General features: G+C 50.8%; 1 protein-coding gene across 6 annotated transcripts in view; it reads right to left on the bottom strand.

The window, feature by feature from the left end:
• Window positions 1-22976, bottom strand: part of Cacna1a (calcium voltage-gated channel subunit alpha1 A) — a 231214-nt gene that overhangs the window by 12107 nt on the left and 196131 nt on the right. For 5 of the 6 annotated variants that reach the window (XM_087900475.1, XM_087900474.1, XM_087900473.1 and 2 more), the window contains exons 32-38: window positions 19748-19864; window positions 19444-19509; window positions 19224-19339; window positions 14197-14347; window positions 13265-13392; window positions 10627-10723; window positions 7541-7646 (exon numbers count right to left, since the gene is read on the bottom strand). In XM_087900475.1, the coding sequence (XP_087756601.1) occupies window positions 7541-7646; window positions 10627-10723; window positions 13265-13392; window positions 14197-14347; window positions 19224-19339; window positions 19444-19509; window positions 19748-19864 (781 nt within the window). Of the gene's footprint in view, window positions 1-7540; window positions 7647-9754; window positions 9852-10626; window positions 10724-13264; window positions 13393-14196; window positions 14348-19223; window positions 19340-19443; window positions 19510-19747; window positions 19865-22976 lie in introns of all 6 variants that reach the window. The other variant, XM_087900472.1, reaches the window with a different exon arrangement.

The following is a 22976-nucleotide window of genomic DNA, read 5'->3' as shown; positions in this document are numbered from 1 at the left end:
AAAAATTATTTATTTATTTATTATGTATAGAATATTCTGTCTGTGTGTATGCCTGCATGCCAGAAGAGGGCACCAGACCCCATTACAGATGGTTGTGAGCCACCATGTGGTTGCTGGGAATTGAACTCAGGACCTTTGGAAGAGCAGGCAATGCTCTTAACCTCTGAGCCATCTCTCCAGCCCTAGACAGGGTTTCTATGTGCAGTCCTGGCTGTCCTGTAAACCAAGTTGGCCTTGAACTCAGAGATCCACTTGCCTCTGCTTCCTGAGTAAACCATATCCAGTTTGGGGAATATCATTAGTAACGGAACTCAGACAAGCAACCCAGTGATCTGTGACAGGAGCCTGGGCTACCCTGACACCTGACAGAGGCTACCTGCCCTTTCCCCCCCTAGTCCACTGCACATGTGGCTTTATTGTTGTGTGTTTCTAGCCCCTTATCCCAGCCATGAGGGTCCCTGGAGTCCCAGGTGGGGAGAGCAGGATTGTGGCCCGTCTAGATGGGTATGAGCACAGTGACCTGCCACTTGGAGGATTCATTAGCAGTATGGGGGTCCTCCATGTATCCCTTTACTTTGTGACCCAAGGCAGGTGACAGTAGGGTCAGAGAGTCTTTTTCAAGTCAATCCTTTCTTTGTTGTTTTGAGGCAGAATCTTACTCAATAGCCAGGCTGGTCCAGAACTCGAAGTCCGTCTGCTCCAGCCTCTGCAGTGCTGGGGTCACTGTGTGCTGTGGCAGTAGCTTCCTCTGCCCTAGCTTTAAGGGACTCTGACCAGCAGAGTTCCCGTTCACAAACAGGAGGTAGACAGCAGAGAAATGACCCATTTGGTTTGAGCCACAGAGACCTTGGGGCTGTTACGGTGACAGCCTTCATCGTGAGGGACACATCTGCCTGGCCCCCCACCTCCACCTGTGTGGCCCCCTGGAGCAGGACTAAAGTCCCAGACACTGGAGGCTGGCTGGAGATGTGACTCAGTGGTCTACCTTTTCTGTAGTGTCCTACTTAGCTTTAACTGTTAATTTGATACAGCCTCGCTAGAGTCGCCTGAAAGTAGAGTATCAGCTGAGGGACACCCAGATCAGATGGGCCTGGAGCATTTCTGTGGGGCTGTTTGGATGGCTGATGTAAGAAGGCTTCATCTACTGTGGGCAGGCGATCCTGGGCTGTACAGGGAAGCTCGTTACCATCTGGGGAGTTTGCTTAGTGCTTAGCAGCATTTGTTGCTTTCAGGGACCCAGGTTCAGTCCTGCACCCACATGGCTCCACCCATCTGCAACTCCAGCCCCAGGGGATTTGATGTCCTCTTCTGACCTCTGCTTGTAGGTGGTACCAGTACATCCAGGCAAGACTCATTTGCATAAAATAAACAAAATAAGCCAAATAAAAAAAGAAACAAACTCTTTTGAAAAATAAAATAAAGCCAGGCGTGGTGGCACACACCTTTAATCCCAGCACTTGGGAGGCAGAGGCAGGTGAATCTCTGTGAGTTCGAGGCCAGCCTGGTCTATAGAGCAAGTTCCAGGACAGCCAGAGATGTTATACAGAGAAGTCCTGTCTCCAAAAATCCAAAACATCAACAAAAAACAATAATAGAACCAACCAACCAAACAAAAGCAAGCTAGCTAAAGTCTGGAGAGATTGTTTGTGGTTAAGAACACATACTACTTTTGCAAAAGAGTCAGGCTTTGTTCCCAGGACCACAACTACCTGTAACCCAAGCTCCACGAACCCAAAATCAGACAACCTCTTCCAGTCTGTGCAGGCCTCAAGCACACACATGATGCATAGACACCCACCCAGACAGAACACCCACATATGTTAAATAAATAAGTTGCCAGGTGTAGTGGTGTATGCCTTTAGTCCCAGTGCTTGGGAGGCAGAGGCCAGCCTGGCCCACACAAGTGGCAGGTGATACATGCCTGATGCTTAGGGTTGGTTCTCTCTTCCCACTCTATGGGTCTGGGAGGCTGGACACGGATTCGCAGACCTGGTGACAAGCCCTTTGTTCACGGAGCCATCTCTCGTGGGGTCTCCTGCACCTCTGGGACAAGGTCTCACTGTTCCTGGCGCTCATTACTTTGTCTAGACTGGCTGTAAAGTGAGTTCTAGGGATCTGTCTGCCTGTTCTCCAGAGCTGTGTGTTTCAGATGTGCATTGCCATGTCCAGCTTTTATTCAGGTACTGAGGATCCAAGCTCCGGTCCCCATGCTTGGGTGACAGGCACTTTAGTGACTGAGCTGTCTCCCCAGCCCCTGGTTTCTTCTGCTCTCCCTCCCCTCTTACGATGGTTCAGACATGCTGACTACTGTCTTAGGTATACTAAACATGGCCCTGCTTCAGGACCTCTGAACAAGTCGTTTTCTCTGCAGTGACTGTTCTTACATATGGCTGCTTCACACAGCTCTTTCAGGTCTGTGTCCAATGTTTTATTAAAGAGGCATACTGAAGGTATGGTGGTGGTGCACACCTTTAAATCCCAGCACTCGGGAGGCAGAGGCAGCAGATCTCTGTGAGTTCAAGGCCAGCCTGGTCTTCAGGGTAAATTCCAGGAAAGCCAGAGAAACCCTGTGTTGAAAAACTAAAGGGGGTGGGGAAAAAAGGGGTGCATTGAGGGACCTACCATCTCTTTACATTTTATTTTTAAGAGGGTCTCACTGGGTGGCCCTGGTTCACCCGGAATTTGATATGTAGAGCGGAAGGCCCTCAGACTGACAGTTCACCTGCCTCTGCTTCCCAGTGCTGGGACTAACAACATACTTCACCACACCTGGCTTTTTTTTGGGGGGGGGAGTTATTTTTAAGAAAGATTTTGGTTTTGGGTGTATGATTTGCTTCTTTGTATGTGTGTACCATGTGCATTTCTGGTGACTGTGGAGGCCAGAAGGTGTCCGATCTCCTGGAATTGGAGTTAGGAGGTTTGAACCAAACCTGGGTGCTCTGAACTGCTGAGCCATCTCTCCAGGCCTATGAAGGTTGTGTGTGTTTGCAATTTAATAGAGTTATTATGGAGTCGTAGATGGCCTAGAACTCACAGGTAGGCTACCACACCCTAGCAAACTTCCCATCTTACCCCTCAGCTCCACTGTGGTTGGATCAAGTAATTAATGTTCATGTGTGGACAGAATTGGAAATGGATTCTCCCTGAAGTCTTCAGAAAAGAGCTCAGCTTGATTGGCTCAACTTTGGCCTCGTGGAACACTGAGCATAGAGCCATGTAGCCTGCCTGTGTTAAAGTGCTAATTTTTTCAGATTTATTTTATTATGTATACAATGTTCTGCCTGCATGTGTCCCTGCAGGCCAGAAGAGGGCACCAGGTCTCATTACAGGTGGTTGTAAGTCATCATGTGATTGGCGGAAATTGAACTCAGGACCTCTGGAAGAGCAATGCTCTAACCCACTGAGTCATCTCTTCAGCCCCACTATTTTTTAAAAATGATATGTTTTATTTAATATAGTTTGAACGTCAATCAAATTAATTCTATTATTTGTGTGTATGTGCCTGTGTGGGTTCTTGTGAAGGTCAGAGGAAACTTGTGGGAGTCATTCTCTTTTTCCACCATGTGGGTCCCAGGGATCAAAATCAGGTTGATAGCCTTTAGTTCGTGTGTGTGTGTGTCTATGTGTGTGTGTGGTGTGCTCATGTGCTCTGTGCATAGGTGTGTGCTCTGTGCACAGGTGTGGTGTGTGCACAGGTGTGTGATGTGTGCTCTGTGCACAGGTGTGGTGTGTGCACAGGTGTGTGGTGTGCTCTCTGTACAGGTGCATGGTGTGTGCTCTGTACACCGGTGTGGGGTGTGCTCTGTTCACAGGTGTGTGCTCTGTGTACAGGTGTGTGGTGTGTGCTGTGTGCACAAGTGTGGGGTGTGCTGTGTGCACAGGTGTGGGGTGTGCTGTGTGCACAGGTGTGGGGTGTGCTGTGTGCACAGGTGTGGGTGTGCTCTGTGCACAGGTGTGGTCCCTCCATGCAGAGGCCAGAGCAGGACTTGGGGTGCCCTTCTCTAGTTCCTCTCTATCTACTTGAGACAGGGTCTCTTGGAGCCTAAAGCTCATGGTTTTGAGTCAGCATCTGCCCGTCTCTGCCTGCTAATACAGGAACTACAGCAGAGCCGTAATGCTCTAGGTTTTGTTGTTACTGTTTTTGTTAGTGTGTGTGTGCGCGCACATGCACATGGGGATTTTCAGGTCCTCAAGTTTGCACAGCAAATGCTTTTATCCACGGAGCCATCTTCCCATCTCCCCTGCCAAGATGTTTTGTTGTTGTTGTTTTGAAGACAGGGTTTCTCTGTAGCTTTGGAGCCTGTTCTGGAACTCATTTTGTAGACTAGGGTGGCCTCAAACTCAGAGAGCTGCCTGTCTCTGCCTCTTAAGTGGTGGGATTAGGGGGTGGGTGGAAAAAAAAAAGTGGTGGGATTAAAAGCGTGCATTCCCTCCACTGGTTCTATGGCCGGGTTGTTGGATATGAACATCCCCCACGTCACTTCATCACCAGCTGGTGGTGCTGTTTGGGGAGGTTGTGGAACTCCCCCCCTCCCCGCCAGTTGACCCTCTAGATAAGGGGGGCTGCTAGGGGTGAGTCCCATTTCCTGTACTCGCCAGCTCCCTTGGGGTGGATGCATGTGATCAGTCAGTCTCCTGCTCCTGCAGCAATGTGTCCCTGCTGGACTGTATCCCTCTGAAACTGAACCAAAATAAACACCTTCTCTCCCAAAGTTCCTTCTGCTGGGTCAGCAACAAGACCCACTGCCCACTGTGTCTGAGCTTCTGCACCACAAGGTCAGAGCCTTTGCCAGTTCCCTGCCACCTTCTCGTGGCACCGCCCACTGTGTCCAAGGTCCAAGTAGCTTCCTGAGCATCTGCAACACAAGCTCAGAACCTTCGCTAGCCCCACCCCCTTTTCTCATGGCCTCTTTCAGTTTAGAATGCATCTAAGAGCCTGATTGTGCCAATGCCACACAGAACGGCCATCAGTTTCCCCAAATCCTGCAGAGTGGCAGTGTGGAGGAACTTCCCACAATGTGCAGTGACCTCATGGGAGAGCCCAAGACAACATGTGCATCTCTGACTTGGCAGGAATCTTACAGTGTTGGTGTGAAACACCTCAGAGGTGGTCACCCAGGGCCTTCCCTCATATTCCGGTCAGCATGCAGGATAAACTTAAGACAGAGTGGGAAGCTAACCTTAGAGACTAAAGGACACCACTCTCAGCAGGACATGGTGACACGCCTTCAATCCTAGCACTCAGCGGCTGGGGCAGGTGGATCTCTGTTAATTGAGTCCAGTCTGTGGCCTCACAGACATAGTGAGATCCCAGATATCCAGAGCTACATAGAGACCCAGTCACAACCAACCAACTAGCCAAACAAACAACAAAAGCCTGATTCAAAATAAATCCAGCTTGGCATGGTGGCCAGGTTTCTAATGCTAGCACGCAGGAAGCAGAGGAACTCAGATTTCCGTGAGTTTAAGCTAGTCTGGTCTGGAATAGCAAGCTCCAGGCCAGCTAGGGCTGCAGAGCAAAAGCCAGAAAAGAAAAATAAGAAAGAGAAAAAAGAAAAGAAATCCCAGCACTCAGGAGGCAGAGGCAGGCAGATCTTTGTGAGCTCAAGACTAGCCTGGTCTACATAGTGTGGTCGACATAGGACAGCCAGATCATTCAGGTGTGGTAAGCACCTGAATGATCAGAGAAGTTACCAGTCACCTCCTTTCTCTCCATCCTTCTCTAAGACCCACTCTACTACTTCCTGTCTCTCTATCTGTTCTCAGTCCTCCAATCCTCCAAAACCTCTATGGTTAATTTTAGTCAGTCAGTAGTTTAGCTTCACCCTCTGATTCAAAGCAAAGTTTTGACAGTCTTGGACGTGTCAGAATGCAATCAAAATATCACACAGCACTTCCTGCTCCTGCGAAGGACCCGCTTTTGGGTCCCAGTATCTATACTGGGCAGTTCACAACCACCTGTAACTCCTGTTCCTGGGCATATGACTTCCTCCTTGGACACCAGGCACACATGTGGTGCACAGGCCTACATGGTTTCTCTGTGTAGTCCTGGCTGTCCTGGAACTCACTCTGTAGACCAGGCTGGCCTTGGCCTCAGAGATGCACCTTCAGGGATTAAAGGTTTGCGTCCCTAGAACTGTCAGCACTAAAATAAAAGAAGCAGCAACAGAACTGAGATGAGAGCTGGCAGCCTGCTCTGCTGCAGATCAGAGCCTCACATGGAATAAACGGCGACACTGCTCCTTTCGGGACGAAGGGAGCACTGGACATCCTGCCAATATTTAGAAAGATAGGGAGCCCAACACCACTCACAGTGCTTGGGAGGCAGAGGCAGGGGGATCGCTTTAAGTTCTGGGCCAGCCTGGACTACAGAGTGAGTTCCAGGATGGCTCCGACTACATACAGAGATTGTCTCAAAAAATCAAAATAAATAAGTTAATTAATTAAAAAAATAAAAAATTAAAGAATAAAGGGAGAGATGCCAGCAAATAAGAAAGAAAGAAGGATGGAGGTTGTGGGAGGACAAGGATGGAGCCCGAGGACTCTAACTCTCTCAGTTGCTCACACTGTCTCCTCCTCTTCTCTATGCAAAGGAACACAATTCTGTTTCATAGGAGGAGGCTCTGATGCTACCCGGGCTCTCTGATGATGGGGTCTCTTTCTCTTGAGAGCCATCAGAACTCTTGGAGATTTTTTATTTTTTATATATTTTTTGAGACAGGGTTTCTCTGTAGCTTTGGAGCCTGTTCGGGAACTTGCTCTGTAGACCAGGCTGGTCTCGAACTCACAGAGATCTGCCTGCCTCTGCCTCCCGAGTGCTGGGATTAAAGGTGTGCACCACCATCACCCAGCTCAGAGATTTCTTAAAATTACTTTTATTCAAGTGTAAGTGTATGTGTGTGTAAGTGTGTGTGTGTGTGTGTGTGAGGGCTGAGGAGGTGGGAAGCAGGCTGCCATACTGCACATATATGAGGGAGGAAACAACTCTTAGCAACTGAATTCAGGTCAGTCGGGCTTGGCGGCAAGTGCTGGCCCTGTGGCCAGCCTGCCTCTTTATAAAGACCGGGGCCCTAGCTAGTTCAGGACAGTAACTAAGGTCAGATTAATGCAGGCCCTCAACCTACCTCTTCCCACTGGGCTGTCTCCACAGATTCGACACCCTTCTGATGTGGGTCAGATCCTACCTCTTCTCTCTGGATCCGGGGGTGTCTCCCTACTCAAAGGCCAAGTCAGCTCAGTGGGACCCCATGTGGTTCCTACTCCCTGCTTCACTCCTTCCTACCTCTTGGGGCTTTTGGGCACAGGCTGGTCTCAGCCCAGGGCTCCTTTTCCCTCTGAGAACACACAACTCATTGTGCTGCTGACTTCAAAGATGGGCGGGAGTGCAGGGCTCTCCTCTGTAAGGTGCTGCATCCCTTTGGCTGGAGGGTAAATGCTTACACAGATGCAAGAATGAGGACAAGGACAGGGGTCCCTCAGACAACTCTGCTGTCGGTCCGAGCCCACCCCACCCCTCCCCCAAGTCTACAGCTTGCCTTACCCTTGGCAATCTTGATATCCAGGGCTGTTCGGATCAGAGCCATGAGGGTGGAGTTGAAGTGCACTGTGTTGTCGTCCGCTACAGGAAGATCCATCCGCAGGAGTCTCTACAGAAAACCCCAGGTGAGGGCAGTCATTCTTGGGCCCTACCGGCATCTTGCAAGCAAATTCCAACCCAGGGAGACCCAGGAAGAACTCTGAAGCTGGGGCCACTCTCCCTGTGGTCACCTAAGCCAGTGCAGAATTTCTCATACCCCACTCCTCTCCAGGACTTTCCACACTGCTGACTCCACCCCATCCCTCTCTTTTACCCCTTTTCTGTTTTTGAAGACAGGATTTTGCTAATAGCACAGGCTGTCCTTGGAACTTATGGCAATCCTCCTGCCTTGGCTTCCTGAGCAGCTGGGATGCCAGAGCATGCCACCACTTCTACCCCAAGCTGTTTTTTTTCTGTTTTAAATCCCACCTTTGGGACCTGAGGCCTAGGGGTTCAGATTCTTGCCCTGCCCCAGAGTTCTTCTCAAAGGCTCCCTCTTACATCCACCCAAAGAGAAAGAGCAGAAGGCAGATGTCAGCAGCGTGTGCGTGCAGCAGCCTCGCGGTGGGGTCCACGGCCACAGCCGCCGCTCCCCGCCCCCACCCCCTGCTCAGCCCACAATGGGCAGATGATGGGCACCCAGCCGCAGCATTCCATCCTCAGAAGCGGCAGGCACCTCCCCACGCAGGCCCCTTGTGGACATGCAGCGAGGCCTACACAGAGCGGTACAAACGGGCACATGCAGACGGAATCTCGAGACTCATTCATAGCTCCGTGGGAAGTGACTGTTGGGGCTTGCCAGATCATGGCTGCCTGTGCAGTAGCAGGGAGAAGGGGCTAGGACATTCCTGAGGCCCAGGGAAGGAATTCTGTGTCCCAGGCAAGACGTTCTGCCTGCTCGGTGGCTTGGGCAGGGGGATGTTGGGCTCTGAAGTGCCATGGACTTGAGAGGGTGTTAAGGGCACACCTGGGTTTCACCATGGGATTCCAGAGACAGTAAGCCAAGAATAGGGTAGTAAGTGGGGTGCTGGGGTGGGGCAGGGAGGAGGCAGTAGATAAATGTAGCCGAGGGCACGGTGTTCCGCTGGGCAGGTGTGCACTGTACTGTGTTAAACATGACCCAGCTTTTGCTTGCACAGTGGGTAAGGGTCTCCTCTGTAACAAAATTTTCCAGCAGACAGTGTTCTGTGGAAAATGTGCTATTTTAAATGTGCACAAAGTTGCCTTAGGGAGCCATGGTGGCTTTATCCAGACATCAGGTTGGGAAGTTACAAAAGGGATGCTTGTGGGAAGAGGCTTAGATCTGAGAAGGATAGGGAAGCAGCCACGCCAGGCTTGGAGGAGCACTGGAAGGAGAGGGGGCAAGGTGGATGGGAAGGTTGGGCTACGGAGTCACTTCTGGGGCATGGGGTTTGAAGGTCTTCCCTGGCCACCTTGAGGATGAACTGAGGGAGCAGATGTCCTCCAGGGCCGGGGGAGATTCCAGGACAGAAGTTTAGAGGAGCAGCCGTCTCCTCGCTCCCTCGGCTGGCATACACTCCCACCCACCCCCAGAACCCTCCAAGGCAGCGTGCAAGGCCTGATTGGTGCACCACGTTCGGGGTGGGGGCAGCGGCAGCCCTCCTGCTTGCTCTGAAACAATGGAGTGGAGAGGCATGTTGGGGCATCTTGGGTAGAGGGTGGCATGGTCAGGCGCTGGGGAGACATCTCCAGGGCAAGGGGAGGATGGGGGGACTCAGCTGTGGGAGGTGTCAGATCTCCCCGGCCCTAAGTCAGAGGTCAGCTTCAGATGTGTGTGGGGAGGCCAGGGTTTGAGGGCTCAAGGCACAGAACTGTCTGGCTTGGGCCTGGGGCATGCGTTTCTGAAAGGGCAGAGATGTACAATTTGGCTCCCCAGGGTGGGGGTGGGGATGGGGTGTCACGTGGGTGCTAGGGGATTGGAGCACTCCCTCCCCCTCCCCGTTGCTTGTTGGCCATAATGGAGTCTCAGAACACTTAGACACTCATCAGAAAGGACACAGTGCGCTGCCGAGAGTCAAAGGATGCTCACGACTCAGTTACTCGAGAAAAGAAAAAAAGAAAAAAGAAGAGGGTGTCGGCAGAAGACTCGCTGGGTGTTGTGGTCAGCACTGAAAAGTCCCCAGCTCTGGGACATCGGTGTTGGCAAAGATAGACTACCTTGTAAGCCACTCTGGCCGGGCACTTCTTCCCCAGACCCAGGGGTGGGGACATGTGTCTCAGCATCTGATACATGTCCGGGTAAGGCATGCGACCCCTGGCAGCACCAAAAACAAAAAACAGGAGGGGGTGGGTGGGGCGGAGAACCAAAAGGGTGGGGGGAGAGGCGGAGAAGAAACAGAAAAAGAAAAAAAGAAAAAAGAAAAAAACCAAAAAACAAAAAAACCACACGAGCCGAAAAAATAGAGAAAGAGGCAGAGAACGATAAAATAGATGTTTCAAATAAATGGAAAAGAGGAGAAAAAAATGGAAGAAAAGGTAATTAAAAATATTATTCCACTGCTTACAAGCAGGCAGAGAGAGAGAGAGAAAAGAGAAACAGTCAGATTCCACTTGGGCTCCAGGCTGTGGCTCAGGTGGTGCGGAGCTGGAGGGGCCGAGTATTCTGGCTTGGCTGAGGCTGGTCTCTGAGGGGCCTGGGTGAGGAAGAGGAGCTAGGACAGGGCATGGGGGTGGGAAGGGGGCTGGAGGCTTCAGGAGGCAGGGAGTGGTGGAGGAGAGAGTGGGGGTAGGGAAATGCAAAATTACAACTCCCCCAAGGGATGCATCTGATTTGGGGGTGTCATTGAGACCACGGGATGGGCAGCTTCAGCTAAGAGCAAGCACAGATGTTCGGAGGGAACAGAGGTAATGTCCCATGCTTCGTGGAGTCTGCATGGCCGCATTCTGGAGGCTAAGAGTTTGCTAGTGTAATGCAAGAGAGAGAGATGGCTCTGTTTTTGAGAAATATATATATATATGAAATATATATATGGAAGACCCCAAGCCACACTCATTCAATCGATGCTAGCAGGTTTTAGTGGAAATCAAACCTTGCAAGCAACCCTATGAGGACATTTCTTGCCTAAGCCGAGAGGGGGCGATATTACTCGCAATAAACTGTACATGTCCTTATAGTGAATGCGGCCGCTGAAAGGAGAAGAGAGGGTTAGTGGGGTCCAGGCTTGGTCACCATGAAAAGGGCTCCCCAAGCACACAATGGGACCAGGGTGATGAGGCTCAGGCCTCCTGACTTGAAGGAGTGGGGACCTGGGACAAGTAAACAAACAATCTGATGCATTTAAAGACACGTGTGCACCCCCCGCCCTCAGGGAGAGACTCTGAAGGCATGTGCTGGAGTGCTAGGCTGGGGCCTCTCCACTCGGGAGTCCTCTGCATCTGTTTCCTTTGCCATCTACACGGGCTACCCTGGTGTGGGTGGGTGTGTGGCCTAGTGGAGGGGACAGCATCCCAGTGCAGTGACCTAAAATCAAAAAGGAAGAGTCAAAAAGGAACCCCACACCAGCCCCAGCCACATGTCTTGCCCTAGCTTCGCAGACTCAAGGAGGGCTTGTCTGAGGCTGCAGCCATGGGAGAGACAGACAGATCTCTGCAGTTATTTTCTTAGGGGCCTATCATCTAGGGCCGAGGCCAGATGAAACAGAGCACACAGCACTAAGGGTCCCCCAGTGCTGCTCCTTCAGCCCTGGGCCCAGAAGGAACTAGAATCTGTGTTCTGCTACCTCTGAGGCGCCTCAGTACACTCCAAGTAGTCAAAGATACTCTATGACCTCTCATTCGCCAGAAGAGGGTGTGTGGTGTGTGTGTGTGGTGGTCTCTGTGAGGTAGGGAAACTCAACCTTGTTATCATCAATAGGACGCACCCTCACCTTTCCTGTGTGATCTACTTTTAAGTTTTTTAATTATTTTTCAAGGTGTGGGAGATGGGTAAAAGTCTACCATTCAGCCACATTCTTAGACCTTGACAGTTTTTATTTTAATAAAATATATTTATATTTACTTATATACGTATTTGTGGGTGCTCACAGAGGCCAGAAGAGGACATAAAATCTCCTAGAGCTGGAGGTACAGACAGTTGTGAGCCACCATATGGGATCCAGGAACTGAACCGGAGTCCCCTGCAAGGGCAGCTAGTGCTCTTGACCACTGAGTCTTCTCTTCAGCCCTATTTCCAAATTTTTATATTTAAAAAGTCTTTCATTTGGGTGAGTGGTGGTTTTGCACACCTTTAAATCCACCACTCGGGAGGCAGAGGAAGGTAGGTCTGTGAGTTTGAGGCCAGCCTGGTCTACAGAGTGAGTTCTGAGTTCCAGGACAGACTCTAAAGCTACACAGAGAAACTGTCTTGAAAAAACCAAAAAACCAAACCAACCAACCAACCAAGCAAACAAAAAGGCATATTCATTCCTCTTCTGGCTTTTTGTTATGTTCTTTGCGGATTGTTTTTAATTTTTTGGGGGGGCAGGCTCTCACCATGTATGTGGCCTTGGCTGTCTTGAAGCTCATTATATAGATTAGGTTGAGAACTCAACTAGGGTCCTCTGCAAAAGCAGCACATGACCTTCACCACTGAGCCATGTCTTCAGCCGTGTGTGTGTGTGTGTGTGTGTGTGTGTGTGTGTGTGTGTGTGTGAACAACTTGTGGGAGTTGCTTCTCAACATGTGGGTGGGTCCTGGGAATTGAACTCAGTTAATCTAGACAGGAGGCACCTTTACACATGGAGTCATGTTTCTAGCCCTAAAATTTGACTTGGAGTGGGGTAATGGGCCTTGAACTCCTGATTCTCCTGCCTCAGTCTCCTAAAAGCTAGAACTATAGGTGTGCACCACCATGCCTGGCTCTTTTGGAAGCTTTAGAATTATTGTTTGGGTTTTGCTTGTTTATTTTGGGTTTTTTAAACAGGGTGTTTCTGTGTAACAGCTCTGGCTGTCCTTAAACTATCTCTGTAGGCTTTGAGACCTACCTGCCTCTGCCTCCTGTTTGCTAGGATTACAGGTGTGTGCCACCATGCCTAGTTTATTTTGATTTTTTTTAAAAGATTTGTTTACTTATTATGTATACAGTGTTCTGCTTGTATGACAGAGGAGGACATTAAATCTCATTATAGATGGTTGTGAGTCACCATGTCGTTTCTGGGAATTGAACTCAGGACCTCTGGAAGAACAGGCAGTGCTCTTAACTTCTGAGCCATCTCTCCAGTCCTATTTTGATTGTTTTTGAAACAGGTCACTTGTAGCCCAGGCTGGCCCTGCACTCCTGCTTCAGCCTTTTGAGAGTTGGGGTCACTTACATGTGCTACAATATCTGGCTTACTCTAAATTTCTGATCTGAATTCTGCCACGCTGACTCTGGCTCATGTGCCAAGGCTGCCTCTACACTTCCAGGTGAATGGAAGCCAGAGGTTCTTAATGTAGGTCACCTAAGATACCATTAGAGTTGTGGGGGCCAGGGAACCTTGGAAATCCCCATAGTTGACCATCTTTATCTAGAAAGGCTGGAGCTTGGACAGGGGTGGCATGCGCTCAACCTGAGGTGGTGTGAAAGTCATAATTCCCACCCTGGACTCACTCGTGAGGCTCCTGCTAAAACCCTAGGACCCAGTGTCCCACCCCTGAGAGCTGAGAAGGAGGAGGTGGACAATACAACCAGAAGATTTGATGCCTCCTTACCAGGCAGCAGGGTCATACTCGGCCCAGACACGCACGTACTCATCCAGGTGGTGGGGGCCCAGGATGGAGGAATCTCGCGTGAGGTACTCGAAGTTGTCCATTATGACAGCAACAAAGAGATTCAGCATCTGGGGGCCAAGGGGGCCAATAGGAGTAGAGAGGAGACCATAGGGGTAGGGGAAAGGGACACAGAGATCCAAGGGAAAGAGGAACAAACCAGATGGGGAAGGGGTGCAAACACAAATGGCACAGACACAAAAGATACCCACTCGGAAGGCCAATGAGAGCGGAAACCAACAGATAGACACACACAGAAGTGAAGTCTGAGAGAGACGTACAGTTGGAGGAAGGGGGTGCTGTGTGAGCCTGGGCCAAAGCTAGGGCCTGCTGCAGTCCATATCCACCCACCAGAGCTAAATTCAGGTTTTCATTGGAGTCCAGTTCCAACTGGGGAGGCCCTGGGCCTCTGCCGGAGGGAGTGTCTGCTACTGACTCAAAGTAGGGGAGTCAGGGTGTTCCTTAACATTCTACAGTGCATAGACCCACAATCACCCGTCCAGATGTCACTATGTGGGAGACAATTTGTCAATAGCAGAGAGGGAGCAAGTCCTCTGCCCCAGACACAGTCTACAGAGATTCATTTGCCCAGATCAATGCCAGGGGTAAGGACATGGCCCTCCATGTGTACACAGACTCGGCAGGGTAAGAACATGGCCCTCCATGTGTGCACAGACTCAGCAGGGTAAGGACATGGCCCTCCATGTGCACAGACTTGGCAGGGTAAGGACATGGTCCTCCATGTGTGCACAGACTCGGCAGCGTAAGGACATGGCTCTCCATGTATGCACAGACTCGGCAGGGTAAGGACATGGCCCTCCATGTGCACAGACTCGGCAGGGTAAGGACATGGCCCTCCATGTCTGCAAACTCACCAGGAATGAGCAAAGAAAGATGAAAGAGACGAAGTAGAAGTATGCAAATTCGTTGCCACATTCAGCCGTATGGATCCCGGAGTTCTTGTCGCACGGCTTCCCACTGAGGCATGAGAGCATGATGTTGTGCCACGCTTCCCCAGTGGCGCTCCTAAGGATAGGCAGCATTGGTGACCCATGACCTGGGCTCCAGCCCCAAATGGACACCACTGCTTCCCAAGAGGGGTACTGGGCTGAGGCTTTGGGCTAGCCAGTCACGGGCTCAAGTCCCAGGGGACCATCCTCTTTCCTTAAGTGTCAGTGGGCTATGCTGTGTCTTAAAAGTCCACAGAAAGGGGTCAGTGAGGTGGCTCAGTGAGCAAAGGTTCTTGCCACAAGGCCTGACCACCAGGGTCCCGGGGACCCACATGATAAAAGGGGAGAATTGACTCCAACTTTCCCCTGATCGCCACCTGTGTGACAGGTGCGCCACGCCCCCGCACAGTACGATTTTATAAACGGAAGAAGAACGGAAAGCAAAGTGCGTGAGAAGCCTGAATTGCGGAGGCTGCGGTGGGGCCTGATGGTGGGGCCGTCTGGGGACGTCTGTGTGACTCAAAAATTTTCCTCTCTCCACATTCCCATCTCTTAGTGCTTTGTCTCCAGGTTGTTCACCAGGCATGCCAGGCTCTTCCCTGTCTTCAAGCACATCAGCCATGCCCCTGCCTCAGGGCATTCACACTGGCTATATTTTCTGCCTAGCTGTCCTTCCTTCCCAGGATCTCTGTCTCCCACAGGTCTCACTATAAAGCCTAGGCTGGCCTCACACTCCCAGTCCTCCCGCCTCTTCCTGTGTCCTGGCACTGCAGATGAGCCCCGGCATACCCTGCTTCCCACGCTCTCTCAACTGTGTGTGTGTGTGTGTGTGTGTGTGTGTGTGTGTGCGTGCGTGTGTGTGTTTTGAGATAAGGTTTCTCTGTGTAGCCCTGACTATCCTGGAACTCACTCTGTAGACCAGTCTGGCTTCAAGCTCACAGAGATCCACCTTTGCCTCCCGAGTGTTGGGATTAAAGGTGTGCACCACCAGGGCCACCCATAATATTATTATTATTTTTTAACATTATCCTGTGTGTATAGTTTAGACTGGACTTTCTTCTTCAATTGTGGTGTTGAATGGCATTCTCCTCTAAGCCAAACTATTGGATCTTGCTAAGACCAGCTGTGTCTGCTCACGGAAGAGCGTCACAGGGGCTGCAGAGATGGACAACCACAACAGACAGGCTACTGTGGATGGCGTAGGCCAGGTGGGAGGGAGCCCACGAGGCTTCTACCCTGCACAAAGAACTATAGGCAATTAAGGAATGCTGAGAACAGGGGAAATCGTCTTCCCCGGGGAAGAGCATAGCAGTTCTCCACTTTCAAAAGGTCAACCCTGAAAACACACTATAACATTGTACAGATTGAGCAGGTTGTATTTATGGACTTAGGAATGTAGTTATATGTATAACTACAATTAAAGAAAAAAGAGGCCATATGTTTTAAAGAGAGTACAAAGCAATAAGGGACTGCTGTTCTTGTAGGACACTAGTGCTCCCAGGACCCACAGGGCAGCTTACACTAACTTCCATTCTGAGGGCCCTGACACCGTCTCACCTCTAGAGGGCTCTTGTGTACATGTGGAGCACATACAAATGCAGAGGTGCATGTTTACACATACAAAATTAAATACATCTTTAAAAAGATCGTCACAGCTGGACCTGTTAACTACTGATGGTCCTTCATAGGAGGAGGGTGTGGGCGGGGTCACTGGACCCTCGCTGAGCATCCAGCCCCTCCTCCAAGCCAACTGCTTGCAGTTTGGCCCTAAGGGTACCTGACTTTGAGGTCTGAGGGAAGCTAGAGTTTAAAGGCTGGGAAGACTGGGGACAGAGGGCGGCACCTGCACAGCTATGGGGACACCACTGTCTACACTGAGAGAAGACTTTCCAGTGTGGCTTCAAGTCACCCACACTTCTGCAGAACCCCTCAGCCATGCCCTGCAAGTAAGCCCTATTAACCCTTCAGTCCCCCAGGGTGAACTCTGGTTTGTTATTAGGATCTTAAGACTTGCAGAGAAAAAATTCTCACAACAGGGGGTAAATCTATTAACATTATTGTGTCTCCTGGTGTGAGAAAGAAGGCTGGTAAGTGAAGGAAAATGTTGGAGGATGCAAGCATTAGTGAAGCAAGGGTTATGCGTAAAGATTAAGATGGCTGGATGTTTCCAGAATGAAAGAGAAAACCAGGAAGTCTACGCACATTAGCACATTATGAAGGTCTGCCTAAGTCATTCAAAGTTTGTAAAAGATGAGACTTAGAGAGTACACACACGACATTAACATTTCTAAGGTCAAGGTTAAATACATTGATGCTAAATGTTTGTTTAAACCAATGGTGCTATTGATCTGCTCTTGACGATCGCAAGGACTGGCTTAAAGGACAAACATATATGTCTAATCCATGTTTCTTGTAAAAGTGTTTTGGTTTTGTCCAGGAAAATACAGTAGTTAAAATACCTGACTGCTGTAACTGACCTTCTGAGTGTTCAATGGCCATGCTTGGAGGCCTGTACTGGTGTGGGCAGAGGGATTAAGAAGATAGGACTTTCTTCCTTTCCCTCCAAGGTTAACTAGATTCCAGGGCACTGTGGGACTTCTCTAACATGTTCTGTACCTATGGGGAGTCAGCATGGAGACCCACCAGGTGAACAGTAACTAGTGTCCAGCCCACAGAGAGGAGTCAACGCAGGACAGAGGACAGAGTCTCGGGGCATCCAGAGAACTCACTGGTAAGCCTTAGATGGAGCGACTATTAAAGGAGCCAAAGGTTCCTCTCAAGCCCAAGTAGTGAACCCTGAGAACCAGACCCGCAAATGGGCTTGACAGGAGAAAAACAAAAGCAAAGAAAGTGACTGATTTTGGTCAATTGCATGGTCTTAACTGCCCAGTCAGAAGTGAAACAGAAGACTAATGGTTGGCATCTCCTCAAAAGTGCAAGGAGTTGGCCTCCCCAGACTCTGTGCAGGGCATGATGGTGTACACCTTTAATCCCAGAATTTAGGAGGCAGAAGCAGGTAGATCTCTGTGAGTTCAAGGCCAGCCTGGACAACCAGACCTATGTAGTGAGACCCTGTTTCCAAAAACAAAAACAAAACCCCAAAAAACAAATGCTGCTTCAATTTTTTGTTTGTTTTAAAATGCTTTATTATTTTTATGTGCATTGGTACTTTGCATTTCTGAGAGTAACAGACAGTTGTGAGCTGTCATATGGGCACAGGGCACTGAATCCAGGCCCTCTGGAAGAACAGCCTCTTAACTACTGAGCCACCTCTCAGTCTCCAGTTTGTTTGTTTTTTTGAGGCAGGGTTTCTCTGTGTAGCCTTGGCTGTTCTGGAACTCACTCTGTAGACCAGGCTATCCTTGAACTCACAGAGATCTGCCCGATTCTGCCTCCCAAGCGCAGGTATTAAAGGCGTGCACCAGCACTGCTCAGAACAAACAGATTCTTTCTTGGTTTAAAGCCAAAACATCCTTGTGCTTCTTAGCAGCCCCATCCTTATCAGAGACCAGATATGCTGTGCTGGCTGATTTTATGCCAGTCTGACACACATTCTGGCTATCTGAAAGGAGGGAACCTCCATTGTGAAAATGCCTCCATAAGATCTGGTTGTAAGGTATTTTCTTAATTAGTGATTGATGGGGGAGGGCCCAAGCCCAGCCCATTGTGGGTGGTGCCATCCTTGGGCTGGTTTCTGGGTTCTATAAGAAAGCAGGCTGAGCAAGCCATGGGAAGCAAGCCAGTAAGCAGCACCCCTCCATGGTCTCTGCATCAGCTCCTGCCTCGAGGTTCCTGCTTTGAGTTCCTGTCCTGACTTCCTTCAGTGATGAACATTGATATGGAAATATAAGCCAAATAAACCTTTTTCTCCCCAACTTGCTATTTGGTCATGGTATTTTGTCTCAGCAATACAAACCCTAAGGCATATGCTAAAGTGTTTCGAGGGCCCTGGTATTTGATCAATTTGCTAAATAATTCTAGGGTCACCATTTCAGCAGAGAGCATAATAAAACAGCAGCATGCCGGACAGTTTTATGTTCGCTTGACATGGCCCCTGCGTCAGCTCCTGCCTCCAGGTTTCTGCCCTGACTTCCTTCAATAATGGACTATGATGTGGAAGTGAAAGCCAAATAAACCCTTTCCTCCCCAACTTGCTTTCGGTCATGGTGCTTTTTCGCAGCAATAGAAACCCTGACTAAGACAAACTAGTAAATATCTGTTGAGACAAAACTCCTGGTCAAGAGAACACTTCCCATGTAGGTGAAAAGCTCACGTTCCAGCTAGGCCAGGCCAACCAAGTGGTGAAGGGACCTTTCTGTAGGAAGGTTTGCTCACTGTGAACTATGCTTAAGCCATCACCTAGAATAACAATAGTTTACTGTTACTAGAAACTTCTAATGGGCCACATATCTGGCTAAGTTTGGGGGAGGCATGTAACAAAGAGGGTAAATTGTGAGAAACATCTTTTGTCTGTTGAAGGTAGTTAGCCTGGCAAGGGCTCATGTTTTCTGGATCTTCCTTGTCCTTTGCACAACTGGCGACTCACATCAGCGTGTGAAGTAGAGTTGCCCCCAATGGGATGAAAGAGCCCCTACCTGTGTCAGAGACAGAAGCTACCTGGGATCTGATGTGCTTGCCTTGTTGCATGCTTTGTTTCATTAGCATGTTCCTTTGTGGGGCACGGATTATTCTTTGTTTCCAACTTCTGTAAGACAGGGTCGCACAAGTCTCCCACTTCAAAAGGGGGTCAGGAGCATTCAACTAGGTAACAGTTGGAGCATTCCTTCTATGCTTCTAACCTGGGGATCCTTGTCCCAAGAGCGCCACTGGGGAAAGGCCAGCTGGGCAGACTTAAGCTCACCCCACATCCCCAGCCAGGAGAGCAATGAACACACAGAATGAAGGCAGGTTCAAATGCAAACCAAAGAGAAGCACGATCCCCACCCCCTCACCGGAAGAGGAGCATGAGCGCCTGGAAGAAGGTCCGGAAGTTATTGTGCTCAGTGATTTGGAACTCGTCCTCGTCGCTGTCCTCGTCCTCCCCATCAATGCCGATGTTGCCAAACACCTGGAGAGTTGGAGGGTGACGACTGGGGCGGTCACAGGGACCCTGGCTCCCTCTGAGGCAGGCTCCCCTCCCGCAGCCCTGGTACCCCAAGGGTGCGGGATCACCTGCATCCCGATGATGGCGTAGATGAAGAAGAGCATGGCGATCAAGAGACAGACATATGGTAGGGCCTGGAGGGAAGGAAGGCGGTGAGGAAGGGTGCCAGACAGCTTGCCCAGACTGTCCTCAGAGTCAAGCCATCACGTGCCCCTGGCTGCTAGGGTCTGTGATGAGGCCCTGCAGACACTAGGTACAGACGTTAGCCCAGGGTCCTGCTTTAACCACTTTCAGTCTGGTTTCCTCATTTCGCCCAGAGTTAAGGATCTGCTCTGGCTTGGACCAGCAGCAGGAGCAGCCGCTTTGGCTCACCTTGAAGGACTGCACGAAGGTCCAGAGGAGAATGCGGATGGTGTAACCCTGCCGGAGGAGTTTGATGAGTCGGGCGGCACGGAAGAGACGGAGAAAGCTCAGGTTGATGAAGTTATTCTGAGGAGACGAGGAAGAAAGGTGACCATCCACCCACCCTGAGGAGCTTAGAGTAGTCAACACTCACAGAGGCCCCTACATGAAGCCAACCAATAGGAAAAAAAGCAAGCCACACCCCAAGTCAGGAGGGAGAGGAGAGAAAGCACTGTTAATGCAATAGAGCAGGGGGGACATAAAAAAGGGGGGGTAGGGGAGGCGGGTAGGGAAGGAAGAGATATCAACTCAAAAGCTTAAGCCCACCCAGCCAGGCCCACTCACAAGTTGGGGGGGGGAGTAGGGGGGAGGGGAGGAGGAGGAGAAAAGGACAGGATCAGGAAGGAAATAACAAAAGAGTACGGAAAAGAAAATAATACATCCGAATCATCCAATCAGGAAAAAAATCGAGATGGTTTTTATTTCTCCCAACAACCAAATGCACTGAGACGGGAGGACACAAGCGGGTCAAGTTGCAGAACCCAGCACAAGAGTACGAAGCATAGACACGGGCGGGGTGGGGGAAGGGCGCCAGCACACGCAGGCCTAGGGGGCAAGTGCGGTTCCGAGGCATGTTACGCTCGGGGCCAGAAATGCATCTGTCCTGGGACTCACCGGGCACCCTGCCCTGCCCTGCCCTGCCGAGCTACCCACCCGCTCCTGCCCGCCCTGACCTCACCCCAAGGCCCAGAGGAGGAGCGGCTGGAGCCAATGGGGAGAAGCGGAAGGGCATCTTTTCTTACCCCCTTGGCGAGCGGGAATGGGGAGGACGGGAGGGAGCTGGGGCTGTTCGGCTGCAGGGTGAGTCCTCGCTGCCCGCTGAGTCGGAGAAGATGCATTAGGGGCCCTTTTCCCCCCTCTCAGGGATGGCTTCTCAGCTTCTGGGGCTGGGTGGTGTCTCAGGACCAGGCCTGCGGGAAGCAGGAAGGTCTCAGCTCCCGGGGCCAGTGAGCTCTGATCAGCCCAGAGCCCACCAAGGGGCCAGTGCTGGGAGGTGGGGGATGAAGCTATCCTTGGTCCCAGGATTTCCCTAAATGGACCCTTCCTGTCCTCCAAACCCAGGTCTAGTCGCTGCCTCTGCGGCCTCCCACCCAGGCTGTAATTGGGGAGAGACTGGCTGGAAACTGTGGGCAATGCCCAGGACTCTCCAAGGGGCTTCAGGTGAGGCTGGTGGGAAGTGACCCAATATAGCCAATGAAAGTACTTTGTTGGGCCTGAGCCTTTTTTTTTTAATAAGTGACTAATTTTAAAAATCAGATTTGCCCACCATTCTGGCTTTTTGGCTCCCCAAGCCTCTCATAGCTGAGCCCTGGAGTCCAGCTCCATGCTCTCCAGTTTCCTAATCTCTTGGATCACTGGCACACAGAGCATTTGAGTTTTCTGCCTGGGGACCATGTAGTGGTCACTACCTGGAGGCAGGAGGGCCAGAGGCTTCCTGGTGCCCCAGTCTAAGGATTGTAGGCATCCTGGATACAGGTCATGAGGCAAGCCCGAATGAGGGCTAATGACAAAAGGTGCTTGCTTGTGGAAGTGAGTGGCTTTGACAACAGCTTCCTTCCTGTTGTTGACAAGTTCCTATTTGCACAATGGATCATTTCTTTATTGCAACAGGGTTATGCTATCACCCAGGCTGATCTTGAAATTTGAGGTCTTCCTGCCTCTGACTCCCAAATGCTGGGATTACAGCGGGCATCTCTCTGTTTTCCGGGCAGTGAATGATGTGTTTAACCTGCCTCCCAGAGGCTTCTCGTTGTTGAAACTGTGCCTTGAGCTAGCTCTGGCTTGGAAGCTGAGAGGCAGTGACTGGAGTTTGAAGAATTTCTGAGGCTGGTAAGAGGCCTCTGGGATAAACAACTTGTCCCTAGGACTTCTGGGATGGGGAATAAACCTTGGGCTCCTACATTAGGACACTGTTGGGTCTAACCACTGTGAGCCTGCAGACCTAGCTAAGAGTCACCCACCGTGCCCCACTGACCTGATGCCTAGTCCTGCCTGGCCACCAGTTCCGCTGGGGATGGGACCACTAATCAAGAAGTATTCCTAACCTGTCCCCTCAACCCTCCAGAGAACAAGCCATCCCTTCAACGGGGCAGATCATAACATGTGGGCTCGGCCAAACATGCAGAGGCAGGGGTTCTCAGGAGCAGCTTGGGGGCGAACTGGCACATGCAGAAGCAGGGATCTGGCAGCTGCTGAGCATGCTCACACATGAGGGAGGAGGGGTAGGGACTGGAGAAGTCAGGGGTCTTAGGCCTCATCTGCTCCTCCAGTTCTTCCTGGGTCTGCATGGAGTCCTGATAGCACACAGAATTCCCAAGGGAGTCCTTTCTACACAAACTCCACCCTGTGCTCCAGGCTGAGCAGCAGCGGAGGATGCAGGCTCAGGTGTGTGGGGTATCCTGGACCTTGTGTTCCCTTCCAGTGACAAGCTCAAGGGCAGGTGTCCCTTGGGTTTGCAAAAGACATGGGCACCACGTACTCCATATTCCAAGTCCTCACTACCTGCCATGTGCCTTCCCTCAGGCCCCAGGCCCCTAACTGGGGTTCTTCAGGGGCATCCAAAGAGTGCCTCAGACTGGCTAGAGGTGTTCTCCCCATAGCCCTGGTCTCCTCCCAATCCTAACTTCCATCGCTAGCTTCCCAAAGACACCCAGCTCTACCCCTCCCCGGGCCCTGCACAGGGCTCTCCTGCCACCTCTACCTCCCTTGGCTTCCTGGCAATCTTGTCCAGTCTGTCCCAGAAGTGCCCGATTCAGATCCTCCAGATCTGTTCACTGCTCAGGATGAAGCCTAGATGCCCAGTCCCTTTGTCTTTCTGAACCAGCCTGTCTCTCTGCTGTATCCAAATCCTCTCACTTGCAGACCCTGACCTATGCATACTCTTCCTGGCCACAGGGCTGGGGGCCCAGAATGCCTTGCTAATGCTGCCTATTCTTCCAGCAGTGCAGTTACAGTTTCAAGTCAAATCACGGTTGTAGGACCAAAGTCCACCTCCTCCTACTTCACAGTAGCCAAGCAGAATGGCAATGGGGGCTACAGCGTGCTCCTTTGTCAGTGGCAGCTAACAGGGCCCCACTGGTGTCTGTGCATGAATGCGTGTTTACTGCGGGCACGCCACTGGAGGTCCTTCAGTGTGTCT

Source organism: Myodes glareolus, chromosome 22, assembly GCF_982192425.1.
Source record: "Myodes glareolus chromosome 22, mMyoGla1.1, whole genome shotgun sequence".
Taxonomy (NCBI): Eukaryota; Metazoa; Chordata; class Mammalia; order Rodentia; family Cricetidae; genus Myodes; species Myodes glareolus.
This window is presented reverse-complemented; position numbering and strand designations above follow the sequence as displayed.